Source organism: Sapajus apella, unplaced genomic scaffold (genome assembly GCF_009761245.1).
Source record: "Sapajus apella isolate SASKATOON/1434 unplaced genomic scaffold, GSC_monkey_1.0 scaffold10, whole genome shotgun sequence".
NCBI classification, from domain to species: Eukaryota; Metazoa; Chordata; class Mammalia; order Primates; family Cebidae; genus Sapajus; species Sapajus apella.
Window position 1 is genome coordinate 42,666,914 of NW_022436950.1, and position 19,037 is coordinate 42,685,950.

General features: G+C 36.2%; 1 protein-coding gene across 2 annotated transcripts in view; it reads left to right on the top strand.

The window, feature by feature from the left end:
• The window catches only part of GTF3C3 (general transcription factor IIIC subunit 3), a 49,462-nt gene that overhangs the window by 6,061 nt on the left and 24,364 nt on the right, over positions 1 to 19,037 (top strand). For both annotated transcript variants that reach the window (XM_032278786.1, XM_032278787.1), the window contains exons 3-13: positions 709 to 899; positions 2,419 to 2,542; positions 3,806 to 3,997; positions 4,500 to 4,665; positions 8,256 to 8,403; positions 8,985 to 9,087; positions 13,341 to 13,444; positions 15,047 to 15,218; positions 17,227 to 17,429; positions 17,746 to 17,847; positions 18,597 to 18,732. In XM_032278786.1, coding sequence (XP_032134677.1) covers positions 709 to 899; positions 2,419 to 2,542; positions 3,806 to 3,997; positions 4,500 to 4,665; positions 8,256 to 8,403; positions 8,985 to 9,087; positions 13,341 to 13,444; positions 15,047 to 15,218; positions 17,227 to 17,429; positions 17,746 to 17,847; positions 18,597 to 18,732 — 1,641 coding nt within the window. The remainder of the gene's footprint in view (positions 1 to 708; positions 900 to 2,418; positions 2,543 to 3,805; positions 3,998 to 4,499; positions 4,666 to 8,255; positions 8,404 to 8,984; positions 9,088 to 13,340; positions 13,445 to 15,046; positions 15,219 to 17,226; positions 17,430 to 17,745; positions 17,848 to 18,596; positions 18,733 to 19,037) is intronic.

A 19,037-nucleotide genomic window follows, 5' to 3' on the forward strand; every position in this document is an offset into this window, starting at 1 on the left:
TTTGATAATTCAAAGTCATTATTGACATTCAAAAATCATTATATTATACTATGGTGGTATCCTAAGATACAGATGAGCTACTTTCATGTTATTTTAGTCCTGAAATAATAAAGCTATTTTAATACTAATAATAGCATTCCATGGGTTTTTACTATATGCTAGGCATTCTAAGTGTATACACATACACACACACTCATAATCATTTTGTCCTCAAAGTAGCCTTATAAATTATTAACGCTTTTTGCAAAAAGAAACAGGTATAGAGGAGCTTCAGTAATTTCCTGAAGTTATATAGCTAGTGATAGATTAAGTCTGGAACCAGACAGCTTGGCCCTAGAGCCCTCACTTTTAACCACTATGCTATACCACCAGGGTTCCGTACTACCAGGCTTGTTTAGTTCTTAGGTCTATGTCTTAATAATTCTTCTGCTTTTTTTCCTATTATTGTATGTGCTTCTGATATTTCAGTTAATTTTGCCTATAAATCTGGATGCAGCCTAAAGGATGAGTCAGCTATTCCAACGGAATAAAATACATGACTTTGTGATAACTTTCTTCTTTGATTTGTTTTTTGAGGATGTTCATTTACTGTTTTTTACTTTGAAATTTGGCGTTACTGGGGTAAAAATTTATACTCAGGAAATACTTGTTTTTCACTGAGAATTCTACAGTGTTTTTTTCCCCCAACATCAATGTCTTTTTTCTCAGGAGAAACTTCAGATGGAGTGAGTAAGTCAGTTCACAAAGTCTTTGCTTCCATGCTTGGAGAGAATGAAGATGAGGAGGAGGAAGAGGAAGAAGAGGAGGAGGAGGAGGAAGAAACATCTGAGCAACCTACTGCTGGCGATGTATTTGTATTGGAGATGGTTCTCAATCGTGAAACCAAGAAAATGATGAAAGTAAATTGTTCCTTTGGTATTTATAAACAATGAAGAAAGTGACATAGTAATTGAAAAAGAAATCTGTAATTGTGACATAGTAACTGAAAAAGAAATCTGGGAAACTGTTCGAACTGTATGAAAGGAAATATTATGATACAACTATTGTTATTTGTTTATTATGTTTCCTGTTAGATAATTTTTATGTGAAATCTTAATTATAGCTGGGTGTGGTGGTGTGCCTGTAGTCCCAGCTGCTCGGGAGGCTGAGGAAGGAGGATCATCTGAGCCTGGAGAAGTCAAGGCTGCAGCACTTCAACCTAGGTGTCAGAATGAGACTCTGTCTCAAAAAAATAAGTGCAATACAATAAATAAATAAATAAAAAGTCAAAGCAAAATGGCTCATTTAAACCAATTGGGCCATTTATTAAAAAAAGAAAAACATGCCAGAAAGGTAAGATCTAACACACATACACACACACAGACAAAACCTTAATTATTGCATATGTCAAAATGGACTTTGGTTTTGCTATTAAAAGGTCCATACTGGCAAAGCACAGTGTCTCATACCTGTAATTGCAGTAGTTTGGGAGGCTGAGGCAGAATTGCTTGAGCCCAGACGTTTGAGACCAACCTAGGCAACATAGTGAGGTTCTGTCTCTACAAAATTTTTTAAAAAATTATCCAGATTTGGTAGTGCACTCCTGTGGTCCTAGCCACTCTGAAGCCTGAGGTGGGAGGATGCTTGAGCCCAGGAAGTAGAGGCTGCAGTGAGCTGAGATCACGCCACTGTGCTGTGGCCTGGGCAACAGAGTGAGACCCTGTCTCAAAAAAAAAATGTCCATGTACATACTATAACTTGATACTTTTTTAAACAAGTTCATTCTGAGTAGATAAATTTTAAAGAAGGGGGATCTTCAGTAGATTACATCATAATCCTGGCATATAAATCCATTTTGCAGCATCCAGCTCTACATTTCTTATTCTAATTAGTAATTTAGTAGCTCCTAACCACTTTTTTCCCTGCAATTGTGTTTTAGACTTTTTTTTTTTTTTTTTTTTAATGAGACAGTCTTGATCTGTCATCCAGGCTGGAGTGCAGTGGCATGATCTTGGCTCACTGTAACCTGTGTGTCCCAGGTTCAAGTGAATCTCATGCCTCAGCCTCCCGAGTAGCCGGGATTGTGGGCATGTACCACCATTCCTGGCTAATTTTTTGTATTTTCAGTAGAGACAGGGTTTCACCATGTTGGCCAGGTTGGTTGAACTCCTGGCCTCAATTGATCCACCTGCCTCAGCCTCCCAAAGTGCTGGGATTACAAGAGCGAGTCACCACGTATGGCCAGTTTTAGACTTTTTCCTGCAATATAAACTTTAATGTTAAAGAGTCAATTAAAATTGCAGCCATTTAATTCTGAGTTTCAAAAAACTGAAAATGTTTAAAGGAAAATTTCAGTTTTATTATATTTTATATTAATATGGTTGGAATTGAAATCTAAGACTTCACTATGTTTTAATCTGTCATTTTTCTTCCATACAGGAGAAGAGGCCTCGGAGTAAACTTCCCAGAGCTCTGAGAGGTCTCATGGGTGAAGCCAACATTCGTTTTGCTCGAGGAGAACGTGAAGAGGCGATATTGATGTGCATGGAAATCATAAGACAAGGTGTTTTCTGTGGGAACTTTTTTGATAATAGCAGTTTAAGAGTCTGAATTAAATGGAGGAACACCTCACAGTATTGTTTGTAAAATATGTTCAGAAGCTTAAGGGTAATTGTGGTAATGGTACTTGCCATTTTTCACAAGAAAATGAAAATCTCAGAGTATGATTCAATGAGATTAATATTTGTTGAATTTTCACAGTTACCTTTTTTGTTTTTGTTTTTAATGTTTCAGTTGAAGGGTTCAGACTTGAGTTGTCAGTGTTTTTTAAATATGGCAAATACATTATGTTAAAGCCACTTGAGCTTTCTTTTTTCCTTTCGTTTTCTAGATCTTGCAGTACTAGATTATGTTAATCTATTTTTTGGTAAAAGAAGTTTAAACTTGTCATCTTATCTGTCAATTAAATGGTGCATCTTGGGCATATTGAATGATATCGTTAGTGTTTTTTTTTTAACTACTTATATTTATTATTTTGTTTCTTTGATATTTTGCCAAATTTTGCCCTGCAGAGTGGTTTGGGTAGCTGTATAATACAGTGAACTTTTATCTTTTCAATAATTTGGCATTTCTTTTTGGTTAGACTAGGGTCCTTTTAGAAGTCTTACTATAATTTCCTGGATTTTCATTAGGGAATTTGAGGCTACTGCTTAAGATTAAACAGATTTTTTCCTTTAGTATGTTTCATTTGGTTCCTACTTTCCAATATTATCTGTTCCTTTATTTTAGTTTATAATTGTTTTTGACAAAAATCTTTGACTTTAATACCTCATAATCTTTGAATTTTGTTTCAGAAACAATATTTCAGAAATGTAGACTAGCCAGTCACTTTGATATCCGTTTAGCTGCTGCTTAGGTATCATCTATTCATTCATACCATACTCCTTGGTGTGGGAGCTAAATCATGAAGATTCAGCCCCACTGATGTGACTGGGGTTTATTGGGATGAACCTGCTGATACTGAGCCATGTTTATCCTGAGCAAAGGGGGATTTTCATGAGGAAGATGTGGTAGAGATTAGAATTTTTCATGAAATTATACCTTGCTTAGAGAAAGCAATGCTTTAAAAATGCTAAAAATGTGTGAAAATAAAGCAGATATAACTAGCATTTATTTTAACTTGCCTTAAACAGTTTGTATAATTTTGCCAGAGTGATTTGAAGAATTTAGGTATTTTTAAAAAGACACACAGTTTGAACCAGGGGATTGACATCAACTCAAACCTCTTCTCTCAGCCAATGGAATTAATTTTTTTAATTCATTATAGCTCCTCTGGCTTATGAGCCATTCTCTACTCTTGCCATGATATATGAGGACCAAGGTGACATGGAAAAATCATTGCAGTTTGAGTTGATTGCTGCACATTTAAATCCCAGTGACACAGAAGAATGGGTTAGACTGGCAGAAATGTCTCTGGAACAAGACAATATTAAGCAGGCTATTTTTTGCTACACGAAAGGTAATTAAAAAAATTTTTTTTCACTTTGACAAGATGTGACATAATAGGTTTTTTGATAATTGCATTTGCTATTCAAGTGTGATATTGGCCGAAATAAATTTGTTTCTATTGTCTCTTATTCTAGAGGTAGGTATTTGGGGTTCCTCTGTTCTCATGTTTATCAGGGACTTTTTTAATGTTGTGAGATAATACAACACAAAAGTTGGTAGATGAACAGTACCTTCAGTTTCTCACCAAGATCAGTGTTGGTTTTAAGCTGTTCCTTGAGGATTAACATCTGACTAGATTGACCACATTAAGAAGATTACTATTGAGATTCAGATTCTATTTGGTCTTACGTCAAACCTAGTCAAGAGTTCCTGTGAAGATTTATTCAGAATAACTCCCTTCGTTCCATTGATGAATTAGTTTGCTTATTAAATTTTCTGAGAAGATGATAGATCATACCCAGATACTATGCACTCTTTTTTGTGATAAATAATTTGTACTTCTTTCTTTTTAGCTCTTAAATATGAACCTACTAATGTCCGTTATCTGTGGGAGCGATCAAGCCTTTACGAACAGATGGGTGATCATAAAATGGCCATGGATGGTTATAGGCGTATTTTAAACCTGTTGTCTCCGTCTGATGGTGAACGTTTCATGCAGCTGGCTAGAGATATGGCAAAGTAAGTTTGGAGCGAAATGTATCTAGTTACCCTTATTAATCTTGTTTTGCAAATCAAAGCATATATTTGAAATAGAAAGTACTTTCATTGAAGTTCGAGAAGTGTTTTGCCTTATATATTTTATTGTTTTGTTTTTTGAGACAGGATCTTGCTGTGTCACCCAGGCTGGAGTATAATGGTGTGTTTATAGTTCACTGCAGCCTTGAACTTCTGAGCTCAAGTGATCCTCTTACCCAGCCTCTTGAGTAGCTGGGACTACAGGTGCACGCCACCACACCTGGCTAATTTTTAAATTTTTTTGTAGAGACAGGGTCTTGCTGTGTTGCTCAAGCTGGTCTTAAACTTCTGACCTGAAGCATTTCTTCTGCTTTGGCCTCCCAAAGTGCTAGGATTACAGGTGTGAGCCAGCACGCCTAGCCCTGAATGTTTAGATTGTACCCAATTTTCATTACTTCTCTTTTCCAAGTCAGTTTTGTCATTGCTTAGAAAATTGTGTATATAAGATTACATTTCAAGTGCTCAGAGGTTTAAAAATGGGACATGTCCTAAAAAAATGAGTAGGTTCTCAGGTTTCCAAACTTAGTTGAAATTGCGTATATTTGCAATTAAAAAAATAATTTTTTATTGTATATGTGCCAATGAAATGTTAATGATCCAGGGTCTTTTATTATTTTATTATTTATCTTGAGCCAGTACATAATATTTTAAGACTATAAAAATTTTCTTTTACAGTTGGCACGTTATTGATGGTGGTATGTATTTTATTCTAAAATATACCCTACTGCATTTACTTCTCTGGTATGCTGCACAGCAAAACAAAGTAGGAAACATTTTTGTTGAGCAGTGCCTTGTGATATGCTTTTTATTCTAGAGATATGATATTATATTTTGGTCTAGGAATAAAATCTCCATCAGGGTACATTAGAGTTAACCCTATTAATCCCATGGCCTTTATCACAATGATGTTTAGCTGTGAAACTCTCCCTTACCCTCCCAGGGATGGGTTATATAGGACTACTAGAAAGCATTTCTAGGAAATTTGTTGAGGGAAGGCAACCCTAAGTTGATCCCTGATGGAATACCATGAGCACTGAGGGTCTTCCCAGGTTATTTGCTGTTAGTTAAATCTGTAGCTGTCACAGTGGTTAGTCCAGTAGGCTTTGACTTTGTGAAATGTTAGGTGGCCTATATAGTAAATTGGTTTTCCACTTCCATTATATATAATACTTTTTTGAGTATTATATATGATTAATGATTGTCAGTCTGCCAATGCCACTAAGGTCTTTCCTTCACGGAATTCTATCACTGCAACTTCTGTTTAAGTTTTCCCTTCAATCCCTACTTTCCCTCCAGAAATATTGAATATATCTTTGGCACTAGATACTATACAGGAAACCAGGATGGCTACTATTTAACAACTTTTTAATATCCCCTGCTCTTGTAAAGCTTAGTGAGGGCGATAGGCAGTAAATAAATAGCTAAATATGTAGTATATCAGATGTTGATAAAGTAATATGAAGAAAAATAAAGCAGGAAAAAGGAATAGGGATTTGAGGTATGGGCAGTGTTATTTTTAAGATAGAATGATTAGAGACGGACTTAATTCTCTGTGGTATGGTCATACTGACTAAAGGTGAACTGAAGGAGGTATGAGAACAGATATTCAGGGAAGAGTATCACAAGTAAAGGAAATGGCATGTGCAAAGTTTATTTAGGGATGCTGAAGAATTAAGGGAGCAGTGCAGAGAGGTATCAGGAATAGATCATTTAGCCCTTTTGGGCTATTGTAAGGGCTTTAGCTTTTATTCTGAATGAGTTTCGAAGTCACTGGAGGGTTTTGAGTGGAAAAGTGCCATGGTCTGACTTAAATTTTAAATGCATCAATTCTGGCTGCTCTTTTGAGAATAGATTGAACAGTGGAAGGGCAGAAACATGGAGACCAGTTAGGAAATTACTATAGTGATACACAGAAAGGAAAATGGTAACGTGGACCAGGATGGAAGCATCAGAAGCTGGTACGAAGTAATCAGATTATGTATGTGTTTTGAAGGCTGAGCTCTCAAGATTTTCTGATATATTGAATATGAAGGGTGGGTTGGGGAGGTGGAAAGGGTATAGAGGGCGACACTTCAATGTTTAGAAGTCAGGAAGAAGAAGAAACAGCAGGAAGACTAAAAGGAAATGACAAGTGAAGTAGGAGGAAACAGAGAACAACGTGATGTTCTAGAATTTAATTGAAGAAAGCACTTCAAGGAGGAGGGATCATCATCTGTGTGAGATACTACAGATAGATCATGTAAAATGAGCACTGAGAATTGACAGATTTAGCAACAAGTTGACTGGAAATATTGGCTGAGTGGGGAAGAGGAAAAGTTGATTGGATTAGGTTAAAAAGAGAATGGGAGGAGAGGCATTGGAGATGGTATGAGGGGTGGACAACTTTGGGGGAATTTGCAAAGGGAGCAGAGGAATGGGTTGTAGGGATGGAAGAATTTTTTAAGTTGAGAAAAATTACAATTTATTTAGGTGGGAGTAATCAAAAATTGAGGAACACATTGAAGATTTGTGAGGGAAGGGGCAGTTTCCTGAGTAATATCCTTAAATAGATTATAGGGAATGGGATCAAACTCGGGGTTATTTTCATGTATACAATCATTTATCTCTGATAAAGGGGAAGGCAGATGATATGGCCAAAGATACTGGTAACAAGATAGAGGTGCTGGATATATGTGGGATGTTCTGATTTGATTCCCTTTTCTTGGTAAAAATATCAAGCAAGGTCATCAACTGAGAGTGAGGACTGGGAGACTGCTGGAGGTTTGAAGATAGAAGATGTCAAATAGTTGTCTAGGACATTACTGCCCCACAGACTGGCAGTATTTGCATCACCTGGAAGCTTGTCAGAAATGCAGGATCTCAGGCCTGCCCCAGCTCTACTAGATCTGAACACGTGTTTTTACAAGATAGTCAGTTGATCCATATGCACATTCAAGTTTGAGAAGTACTGAAATAGGTAACTAGTAATACTGCTCATCAGTACCACAGACCTGCTTGAGGGTACTGGTCATTAATTTAGAGTGAGACCAGTTGGCATGGTCAGCTGGGCAGGTGGTAGTGAAGAGTAGATATAGTTGGACTTTAACCAGGCTTGGAATTTTATTGAGTGATTTTAATCAAGGAAGAGCAGCAGGGTAAGAGAACTGAGGATATGTGCAAAGGAGTAATTATAATGTTGGGCCACATGGAGAGGGAAGAAAGTAAGTACAGGAAGGGTGCAGGTGATGGTGAAAAAGTGGTAGGACCTATGCTTTGTAGATCTTTTGAGGTAGAAGAGTTTGGTATTGGATTACAGAGGGAATGAGCTGGAATGATTTTTGGAGAGTGAGATGCTTGAAATTATGACACTGTTTTAATGACATTGCACATTTTTTCTGGATCAGTTCTGATTATGATTTTAAGAAAATATATATTTCTCTCAAATTCTAAGAAAATGAAAATCACCATTCATTGTTATATAGCCTAAGCAAGAAATGAGTTTTATAATTGACGTTAAGTAAACATTCATCCATTTTGCCACTTACTTTTTTTAGGAGTTACTATGAAGCCAATGATGTTACTTCTGCTATTAACATAATTGATGAAGCTTTCTCAAAACACCAGGGCCTAGTCTCCATGGAAGATGTTAACATAGCAGCTGAACTATATATTTCAAACAAACAGTATGACAAAGCTTTGGAGGTAGGAATGCTTATGTGTTTCTCTGTTAGGTTTTGAATGTGTTTCTGTGTTCTAGAAATTCTTAAAAATTGGCAGTTCTTCGTTTTAGTTATATATTATGTATATATATAAAGTCTGTATGAAACAAGTGATTTCTAGATTCTGTAGCAATTCAGTATGAAATAAGAAGTGCAGTTACATAATAAAAAAATATTGCCATTATCACAGGTGCCAAGTATGTGTGTACTTCAGGGTAGCAGGACTCAACAGTCAGATGAATTGCTGTGATTTAGTTCTTAAACTGGTTGGGGCAAAGTAGGTTGGTTTGTTATAGAAGAGTTATATATATTTAGTTTGCATTAGTTAATAGGATATTAAAATGTTAATGGGTCACAGAGTTTCTCTCTTCTTTTTTTCTTTTTTTATTATCTCGGAAGTCCAAGATCAAGGGTTTCTCATTTTTAAAAGACTTACTTTTTCTTTTTATAGCCTATTTTTATATTAGGGATTATTTGAATTGACTGTACAAATCTTTGCATTATGAAAATGTTTTTCATACATAACTATTTTATTATTTCCTTTCTTCTTTCCCATTGTTTTAGGTAATTACAGATTTTTCTGGAATTGTGCTGGAAAAAAAAACTTCAGAAGAAGGCACTTCAGAAGAAGGCACTTCAGAAGAAGGCACCTCAGAAGAGAATAAAGGTTGTAGTTTCCTCTGCTTAGGAAAGTGTATATAATCCTCTCTTGGTCATAAGGTGGTGTTTTACAGTGAAAATTTATTTCATACTGTGGTGAGTTGATAGTTAATGTTCTCATAAATTTTCCCAAGAAGCATTTTTTTCTCAGAGATTTCATATCTTGTGAGTATTGACTTATAAGTAATCTTTAAAAAAATTTGTTTTGAGTCCCTTTTATTTTTTAGTATGTCCATTTGAACATGGCATTTTTCATTGACAATTTTTTTCATTTTTAAAGGGAAAAAAACAAATTACAGAAGTTTATCAAAAACCTTTAGCGCTAAAGCAATTTACTTTTCAAATAGGACCTAAAATGCTCTCATTTAAAAAATTCTACCTTAAGCTTAAGCATTCACATAAAAAGTAGAAACTAATGTGATTACTCTACATTGTTTGAAAACTCAAATGTATAATTAGTGATCTGGTTAGAAAGTCATACCTAAGTGTGGCTTGCAGAGTCTCTTTGTACCATACTCATTAACCTATTCTGTAAAAATACTAACATTCAAGACCCTATATTAAGTTGTAGCAAAATTGATCTTTATGAGCAGAGTATATAACCATGCTCTTGTAAGAAAATTCCTGTATGGTACCTTCAGCCTCTACCCTCTGAGGATTTTGATGGACTCTGAGGAAGGGGCAAGTGGGTTGGTACTGAGTCCTGCGTGCTTCAGAACAACTCCCTCCGTGGCCTGTCATGATGCCTAAAAATTCTGTCATTATGTAATCCTTTGGGCTAAGCCATAATTATTCGGAAACAAAAACTGTTATTTAAAATATGATCCATCCTAATGGTGAGTAGTAATTCACTTACACAGGCCAGCCTGTGCTAATTCATAGAGAGTAAGCCCAAGGTGAGATATGGGACAGATAAATATTGAAGTGGAAAGTTGTTGAGGAAGGGAAACTCAGTTCAATAAGTTTCTTGTAAAGGACTGCTGGGTGTGTGGAGAATACACAGATGAGTATAACATTTGCTTCTCTCAAGGAAGTGGAGGTGGAAGAGGCGTTCAAATGAAATGTATCCAGTTTAAGAGTTGTGTGATAATTTCTGTAGCACAGTTGATGTTATGGGAAAATAGAGAAAGGCAGTATAGAAGGATCAGAAGATGTTTACAGAGGCCCAGTTTAAGCAGACACCATGGGGAGTGTGATCCATACTGAGTCACAGGGTGTGGGAGCACTGCTTGGATGAGCAGGAGCAGATCACGGGCTATGGTTGGGACTGTTGAGTGATCAGGGTGGTGTGAATTTCTGATTAAGATTTTTCTTCTTAATTGTGTTAAAATTATTGCTGTCCTTTGTTTTGAAAAATATTAGAAATGCTAAGTTCTGTTCCAGTTTTAATTGTATATATAATCATTTTGTTGTTTAATATATTTTATCCTCCCTTCCTCCCTCCCTGTCTCCCTAGAACATAAATCAACAACAGGTTAGAGTTTAAGTAGTGCCTTTTTTATTTTTTAGTATGCAAAATAATGGTGCATCTTAGATCTGAAATCTGGCAGCTTAGAGTTGATGAAATAACTTTAAAGAAAAAGATATGTCCAAGCCTGGGGCGGTGGCTGAAGCCTGTAATCCCAGCACTTTGGGAGGTCGAGGCGGGTGGATCACGAGGTCAAGAGATCAAGACCATCCTGGTCAACATGGTGAAACCCCGTCTCTACTAAAACTACAAAAAATTAGCTGGGCATGGTGGCACGTGCCTGTAATCCCAGCTACTCAGGAGGCTGAGGCAGGAGAATTGCCTGAACCCAGGAGGCGGAGGTTGCGGTGAGCCGAGATCGCGCCATTGCACTCCAGCCTGGGTAACAAGAGCGAAACCCTTTCCGGGAAAAAAAAAAAAAAAAGAAAAAGATATGTCCAAAAGACTGGGAGAATAAAACAAATCTGAAGTAAGCAAGGGTAGTTTCTAGTATGCATTTTTAAAAATGAGACCATTTATTGGTAGATATTGTATTGCCTATTGACGGTCACATTTTTAAATTCTTCTAAATCTGAAAGACTTGATGAGAATTCAGGAGAATATAGTATCAGTGACACAAAGACAAGCTTTTTAAAAGTTAGCGTTGTTAAATGTTAGTTAATAATATGTAAGCTGTAGGGGCTATAAATATATATATTACCTTCCTTGGAATTATCAAATTGCCATTAAAATATCTCAATCTAAATACTAATTTAGATTTACTAATCTAAATACTAATCTAAATACTCTCAATCTCCATACTTACCTGATTGAACTGGTAACAGTTTGTGGACCTGCACAGGTCCCAGACTATAGTTTGAGTAGCACTGCTCTGTAGCATTATGAAGTGACCTTCTTACCTTTTCAAATGTAGTTGGCCTTGTCTCATACTGAGATTGTGACTATTTTTTGTTTGTTTGTTTGCATCTGCCTGCAACAAAATTTCAGCTTTCCTGAATCACTTGATTTTAGGCATAATCTTGTATTCAACAAAGGTTGTGTTTTACTTTGTGATTTGATATGAAAGCAAGGTTTCTGACTTACACATCTGTACATATTGTATCTTTAAGGCCTATGCTGAGATTTAAAGTATTTCGTATACTATAAGTTACCTTTCTTGCTGAAAGTTAAAACATATAGATATATTTTATTGGACTTAGTCTGTTTGGACTTCTATAACAAAAGACCTGAGACTGGGTAATTTATAAACAATAGAAATTATTGCTCACAGTTTTGGAGATTAGGAAGTCCAAGGCACCAGCAGATTTGGTGTCTGGTGAGGGCCCTTTTCTCATAGATGGTGCCTTCTTGCTGTGTCCTCACGTGGCAAAAGTAAGAAACAAGAGACGTCTTTTACGAGGGCACAAATCCCATCCACCTAACCACCTCCCAAAGACCCACCTCTTAATAACTTCACCATGGGGGTTAGGTTTCAACACAGGAATTTTGGTGAGACACCAACATTCAGACTGTTAGCAAACAGCATTTTAGAAAGAAAATTAAAGTGATGGAGTTGGAATATAGAACCCATACATGATAAAGATAGAATCCCATTTTAGTAAAGTCAAAGGCTCATTAAAATTACTGCATTGTGTTTAGTCCTCACTCAGACCTTAGCTACTGTCCACAGAAGAAATATGCTGTGGATATAGCCTTGAGTTAGACATGGTTCTTGCCCTCATGGAGCTTAGGGCTTAGTGTGAGTAAATTTACATGGTAGGTAAATTCTCTCTTTGAGCAGACTGAATATCTCAACTGGATTTCTAATATCAGTTATTGTCTCAGAGCTCAGTGATAAAAACAGTCTTTTAATTAAACTTGTCCATATCCTTCTATAACTTGGTAATTTTAGGCAATATAGTCTCCCCTCAGTCTTCATGAGAGATTGGCTCCAGGAAACCCCTTATACCAAAATCCTTGGATACTTAAATCCATTATATAACATAGTGTATTATTTGCATATAACGTGTAAACTTATTAAACTTTGCAAAATACTTTAAATGTGCATAAAAATTCCTTTAATTTCCCAGGGCTTTAAAAATTATTTTGCTGTAATGAGTTTTTAGAAAACAACACAGTATTATTTTATCCTTTTCTTAGCCTATTTCTAGTGAACACTAAAAAGAGACTTTTCAGTTGGGTGCAGTGGCTCATGCTTGTAATCCCAGCACTTTGGGAGGCTGAGGCGAGTGGATCACGAGGTCAGCAGTTCAAGACCAGCTTGGCCAAGATGATGAAACCCCGTTTCTACTAAAAATACAAAAATTCTCCAGGCATGGTGGTGGGTGCCTGTGATCTTAGCTACTTGGGAGGCTGAGGCAGAGAACTGCTTGAACCTGGGAGGTGGAGGTTACAGTGAGCTGAGATCACAACACCGCACTCCAGCCTGGGCGACAGAGCAAGGCTCCATTTCAAAAAAAAAAAAAAAGAGAGAGACCTTTCAATTCAAGAAAAAAAAAAAAAAGAAGGTTCATACATCCTCATTGTTTTTGTCATTTTAGTTCTCTGTAGTTTAGTAGAAGATGTGAGAGTATGTTTTGGATAAGTATGTAAGGTATTAGAAATAGAATAGGAAGCATACTTGCTGCCAAAGGACAGACTGAAAGAGATATAAGAACTTGTTAATGGAATTGGCCACATTAAGAATTGACTGTGGAATCATTTGCTTTGAGTGAAATAAATGAGATCTTACATAGAAGATACATATTTTAAGTTTGCATATAGGAACTGCTTCTTGTCTGTCTATTCCCCAGCTCCTGAGAATGTTACCTGCACTATACCTGATGGCGTGCCAATAGATATCACAGTGAAGCTGATGGTCTGCCTTGTACATCTCAACATCCTTGAACCACTTAATGTATGTAACAAGATCTGCACTTGAGATACTTCAGATCACATGTACTATCTGTTTTCTTTAGATGTCAAGAAATTATAACTTGACTCTAGAATTTCACATTTCTTAATAATTAGGGAAGTAACAATAAGCATTAAATAATTTTGTAGGAATATCTTATAAAAACTAAAATTGTTTTGGAATTGGGCTTATAGTAATTTATTTTTCTTTTAAAATAACAATCTAAAGATCAGAATTTGAGATTGTCCTTAGACAGTTAGATCATTGGTAACAATTCTGACAGCTATTCTTATTTGCTGACTTTGGACCAAGTATACTGTTGTTAAAAAAAAAAAAGTACTTATGTCTACTTTGTGGACCTTAGAATAAGACATTGAGTAAAATATATAAATCCGTACCCTCATGAGTCAGGATGTCTTTTTTGTTTTAATGGGATTAGATAATGAATAAAATAAATACATAACATACAGGACATTGTCTGGTGATTAAGTGTTCTGGGAAAAAAAAATCAAACAAGGAAGAAAATAAGGAATATTGGGAGCAGGGGAAAGTTGCAGTTTTCAATAGGGGATCAGGTGACATTTGGCTGCATGCCACAGCATACACTTATAATCCCAGCATTTGGGAGGCTTAGGCAGGCAGATCTCTTGAGCTCAGGCATTCAGGTCCAGCCTGAATGGTGAAACCCTATGTCTACAGAAAATACAAAAAATTTAGCTGGGTGTGGTAGTGCACACCTGTAGTACCAGCTACTTGGGAGGTTGAAGTGGGAGGATTGGTTGAACCCAGGAGGTAGAGACTGCAGACCCTGTCTCAAAAAAAAAAAATGACATTTGAATAATGACCTGAAGGAAGTGAAGAAGTAAACCATGGGGATATCTAAGGAAACAGCTTTCCAAAAACACAGAAGCCCTGAGGCACGGGTGTTGGTTAGAGGAAGAGCAAAACAGATCAGCTGTGTCTTAGTTCTTGCATTGCCTGCCTCTAAACAGATCCACAAAATGTGTTTAATGGGTATGAGTTTTTAAAAATAAAGATGCAGAAGTGAACAGAAAAATGACTATATAAAGCTGGTTTTGTTAAGCCTTGCTCCTTTTCAGTTTGCCTCATATAACTGATATGTAGGTTAAAAAGAAAGCTGTAGACTTTGGGAGGCTGAGGCAGGTAGATCACTTGAGGCCAGGAGTTTGAGACTGGCCCCAACTTAACTAAACATACAAAAATTACCCCTGCCTGGTGGTGCACATCTATAATCCCTGCTACTTGGGAAGGTGAGGCATGAGAATCACTTGAACCCAGGGGGCTGAGGCCGGTAGATCACTTGAGGCCAGGAGTTTAAGACTAGCTTGGCCCGTCTCAACTAAACATACAAAAATTAGCCCGGCCTGGTGGTGCGCATCTGTAATCCCAGCTACTTGGGAAACTGAGGCACGAGAATCATTTGAATCCAGTGGGTGGAGGTTGCAGTGAGCAGGATTGTGCCACTGCACTCCAGCTTGGGTGACAGGGTAAGACTTCATCCTTGGGGGGCGGGGGAGAAAAGCTACAGATAGATGTGCAGGTTTGTAATAAATGTTTAACTTTGGGCTTTTATTTGTGGTCTAGCCTCTCTTGACAACACTAGTAGAACAGAATCCTGAAGATATGGGAGACCTATACCTAGATGTTGCTGAAGCTTTTCTGGATGTTGGTGAATATAACTCTGCACTTCCCCTCCTCAGTGCTCTTGTTTGCTCTGAAAGATACAACCTTGCAGTAGTTTGGCTTCGTCATGCAGGTAACACTTTTAAGTGCAAGAATTTCTGGTTTCAGGGCAGTTTTTGAAAGTCAGTATTTTAAATTGTCTTGCTAGGCTACTAAGTGATTTCTCCATCACTAATGCTTTGGAGGAACGATTTACTTAATGATACCAGAGTGAAGTAGGACTCACATGTCCCTTAAATGCCTGTCTTGAACCTGTCTTAACCATAGGCTCTGGTTTCCAGCACAGGATTGTCAGACTTGGGGGCAAAATCTACTTTTGAAGAGGTTTTACAGACTTATATTTAATATGTTATTTTGGGAAAAATTAATATATTTTTCAATGCTCTTTGAGCCACACATGCTCAAAATTGGGTTTTATCAGCCATTTATTACACTGTGCCTAAGCCCACAGTAATCTGAAGTGAATGATTTAGACTAGAAAAGATAGCTTAAGAACATGATTACATCTTTTGAAGAAATACATGAAAGCAAAAAGTATTACTGATTCAACATGAAAGACACATTAAAAATCGAATAGTCTTAGTTTCAAATTCTGCGTGATGGCAGAAAGCTCCAATGGCTCTTAAGTTTTACATGATGACAGAAAGTTCGCTATAGCTAGAGAAGCATTGATTGGCATTTTGGGGTAATAGCACACTCACATCACAGATATGAACTAGGAAAGAGAGCACTTAATGATTAAGGTAATAATTTTCTGTTTAGATGAATGAATAAGAATACAAATGTAATACCATCATAAAAAGTTGCATTATTTGTAAGATTTGAATTTTAAAGACATGAGCAGGTTACTTGAGTTTTTATTGCCTTTCTAATTAGGGCTGTGATATTGAAACTGCTCCTTTGTTACTAATGATGTACACTTTAAAAATCCTATTTAATCATGATTCTGTTAAATGCTATTTCCATTTTGAGCCCATGTAGCTTGAGATGAATGGAAGGTAAAATCTCAGAGTCATCTAAAAATCATAAAGAAATTTGGGATCAGTATATATATAATTAGAGGAATTCAGTGCTTGTAGCATAATAACAAAATGTTTTTAAAAGTGAAAAATAAGTAAATGTAAGAAATTGTGATGTCATTGTGATGGTCCATTCATATTAATGTCCTTCCATTATTATCAAAATTTAACCTAAAGATGATGGTCAGGAGAGATTTGAGATAGCAACTGGAGGCAGAAATATTTAGGAGATCCAGTGCAGTGAAAAGGATGGAAAGAAGAAATGCTTACAGAGACTCATTTTCAGGTTTAAATGGTTGAATGTATTGATTGATTGGGTGTAAAGTTTGAGAAATAGGGCCCAGTATCCTCACTTGTGAGAATGTACCAGGAACTAATTGAGTGGGATGAGAGGAAGTAGTTTATATTGAGGATCACAAAACTTGGGAGCCTGGCATGTAACACAAATGAGTGAAGTGGGAGAGAGAATGCTAGGGAGAGGTGGGAACTGACGAGCCCTTTCTAAAGGGCAGTTTCTCTGCTTAGACTGATGTGCCATGTGGGAATGGGGCACCCACTGGTGCCAAATACAGAATTTTCAAAAGACTCTGGTACCCTGGATTTTATTAAAATCCTAATTTTAGGAAATATAGGATGGTAATAGTTTTTAAAAGCATTGTGGCCTAATAAAACACAACTTTGGGTTACACTGGTCTGCCAATTGTGTGCTCTGGTTTATATATGTGAAGATGTTTACTGCAGTATTATTTATTAGAATAAAAATTTGATTTTTATGTAACCATTCAAAATGCCAATGAAGTCAGTGTTTAATGCTCAATGAATAAAGCAGAACCCAAAATTATATGTATACACTGATTACTACTTATAGCAATTTAATTAGAGAGATTGACTGATTGATTAATAGATAGAGATTAGGGATAGATGTTTCAGAGTACTAGAAATACATATTCATTTTTTGTTATAATTTTTTATATTGCTATATTTCTTTTCAAATGGAAAGGCCACTTTGGCCAGTTTACAAATCTGTAGTTCATACTTAACGCTTTTTTTAAATCGTCTTAGAATGTTTAAAAGCCTTAGGTTATATGGAGCGAGCTGCCGAAAGCTACGGCAAGGTGGTTGATCTGGCCCCACTCCATTTGGATGCAAGGATTTCACTTTCTACCCTTCAGCAGCAGCTGGGCCGGCCTGAGAAAGCTCTGGAAGCTCTGGAACCAATGTATGATCCAGATACTTTAGCACAGGATGCAAATGCTGCACAACAGGTGGGCCATGTCACATAGAGGGAAGTTTTTCTTGGTACATTATATTTTAGAACTTTCTCCTCAGTTAAGGATGTCTCTATAGCTTACATCCAAAATTTTATTTTAGTGTATTAAATTCGGTGTTTTTGAAAAATAATTTTAAGTGTTAGGTTGTTTAGCCACTTATTATAAATTGTAGTTTTTAAAATACTGGCACTTAATTCTGAAAAATGCAAATGTTCTTAAAGTTTCGTTTTTAAAAATGTTTCTATGCAAATAAAACAATTTATGGAAAAGGAATCTTGTTAGGCTCATTATCTTGTGCTTATTTGTTTAGGAACTGAAGTTATTGCTTCATCGTTCTACTCTATTGTTTTCACAAGGAAAAATGTATGGTTATGTGGATACCTTACTAACTATGTTAGCCATGCTTTTAAAGGTGGGTAATGATCTTTCTTTATGTTAGCCTTGATGACTTTTTAAATGTTTACTATTTTATTTAAACATAGATTATACTACTTTATAATTGTTTTACTACATTAAAAGTGAAAATCCGATAAAAACAAAAAAGCTAGAGTTTATTGGCATATGACTAAAAGTTCTTGACAACAGCTTAAGTGAAAATCTTCCCTAGTACATATTTAGAAAAGTGAGCACCATAGTGCTATCAGATATGCGCCCAGTGGACAGTACTGTGAGCCAAAATTACTCACTTTGCAAAACTATTTTCCAGATCTAATATTCTTTCTGAGTCTGGCTTATTTGCAGAGAGGTAGCTCTGTGGGTGTATCTCTGGGGTGTGTATGTGTACATGTTATAATGTTAATGTGAATTGCTTTTTTTCTTTCTGAGGCGAGGAATGTGACCCAAAATTCCTTTGGTAAGAAAAAAAAAGTCAGTTCTTTCTAATTTAGTTTTTTAATGTAGTAATTTGGTTTTTTTTTTTTTTTTTTTACTAAGGGAGCTTTCAGTCACATTTGTGACACCTGTGACCCATAGGTTTTCTTTAGAAAATTATTGTTTAGATCTGGGTATGGTGGCATATGCCTGTGGTCCCAGCTACTTGGGAGGCTGAGGTGTGAGGATTGCTTAAGCCTAGGAGTTCAAATCCAGCCTGAGCTAACATAGCAAGACTTTAAACAAAAAAATTATCATTTAAAAAATCTGTAATTTTCATCTTGAATTCAGGTGGCAATGAATCGAGCCCAAGTCTGTTTGATATCGAGTTCCAAATCTGGAGAGAGGCATCTCTATCTTATTAAAGTATCGAGAGACAAAATATCAGACAGCAATGACCAAGAGTCAGCAAATTGTGATGCAAAAGGTAATTACTTCATTTGCATTATATTATATAAAATGTGGTTTAATTGAAAAAGACTCATGAAGTAACGTTGGACAGTACTATAACTGAAAATATATCCTTTTCAAATTAAATGAAATTTCCTAATCTAAATCTCTCAAGGGTAATAAACACATTTGGTGTTAAAAAGGAAAGGCTAAATGTAAATACTTAAAAAGGAAAGCATCTGCTTCGATCTGTGAAAGAAGTAAAACAAAACTTTTCATTTTACTTTTTAAAAAGAAAATATATTTTAAGAAATTTGTGTAGATGACAGTATAGATTTGTCC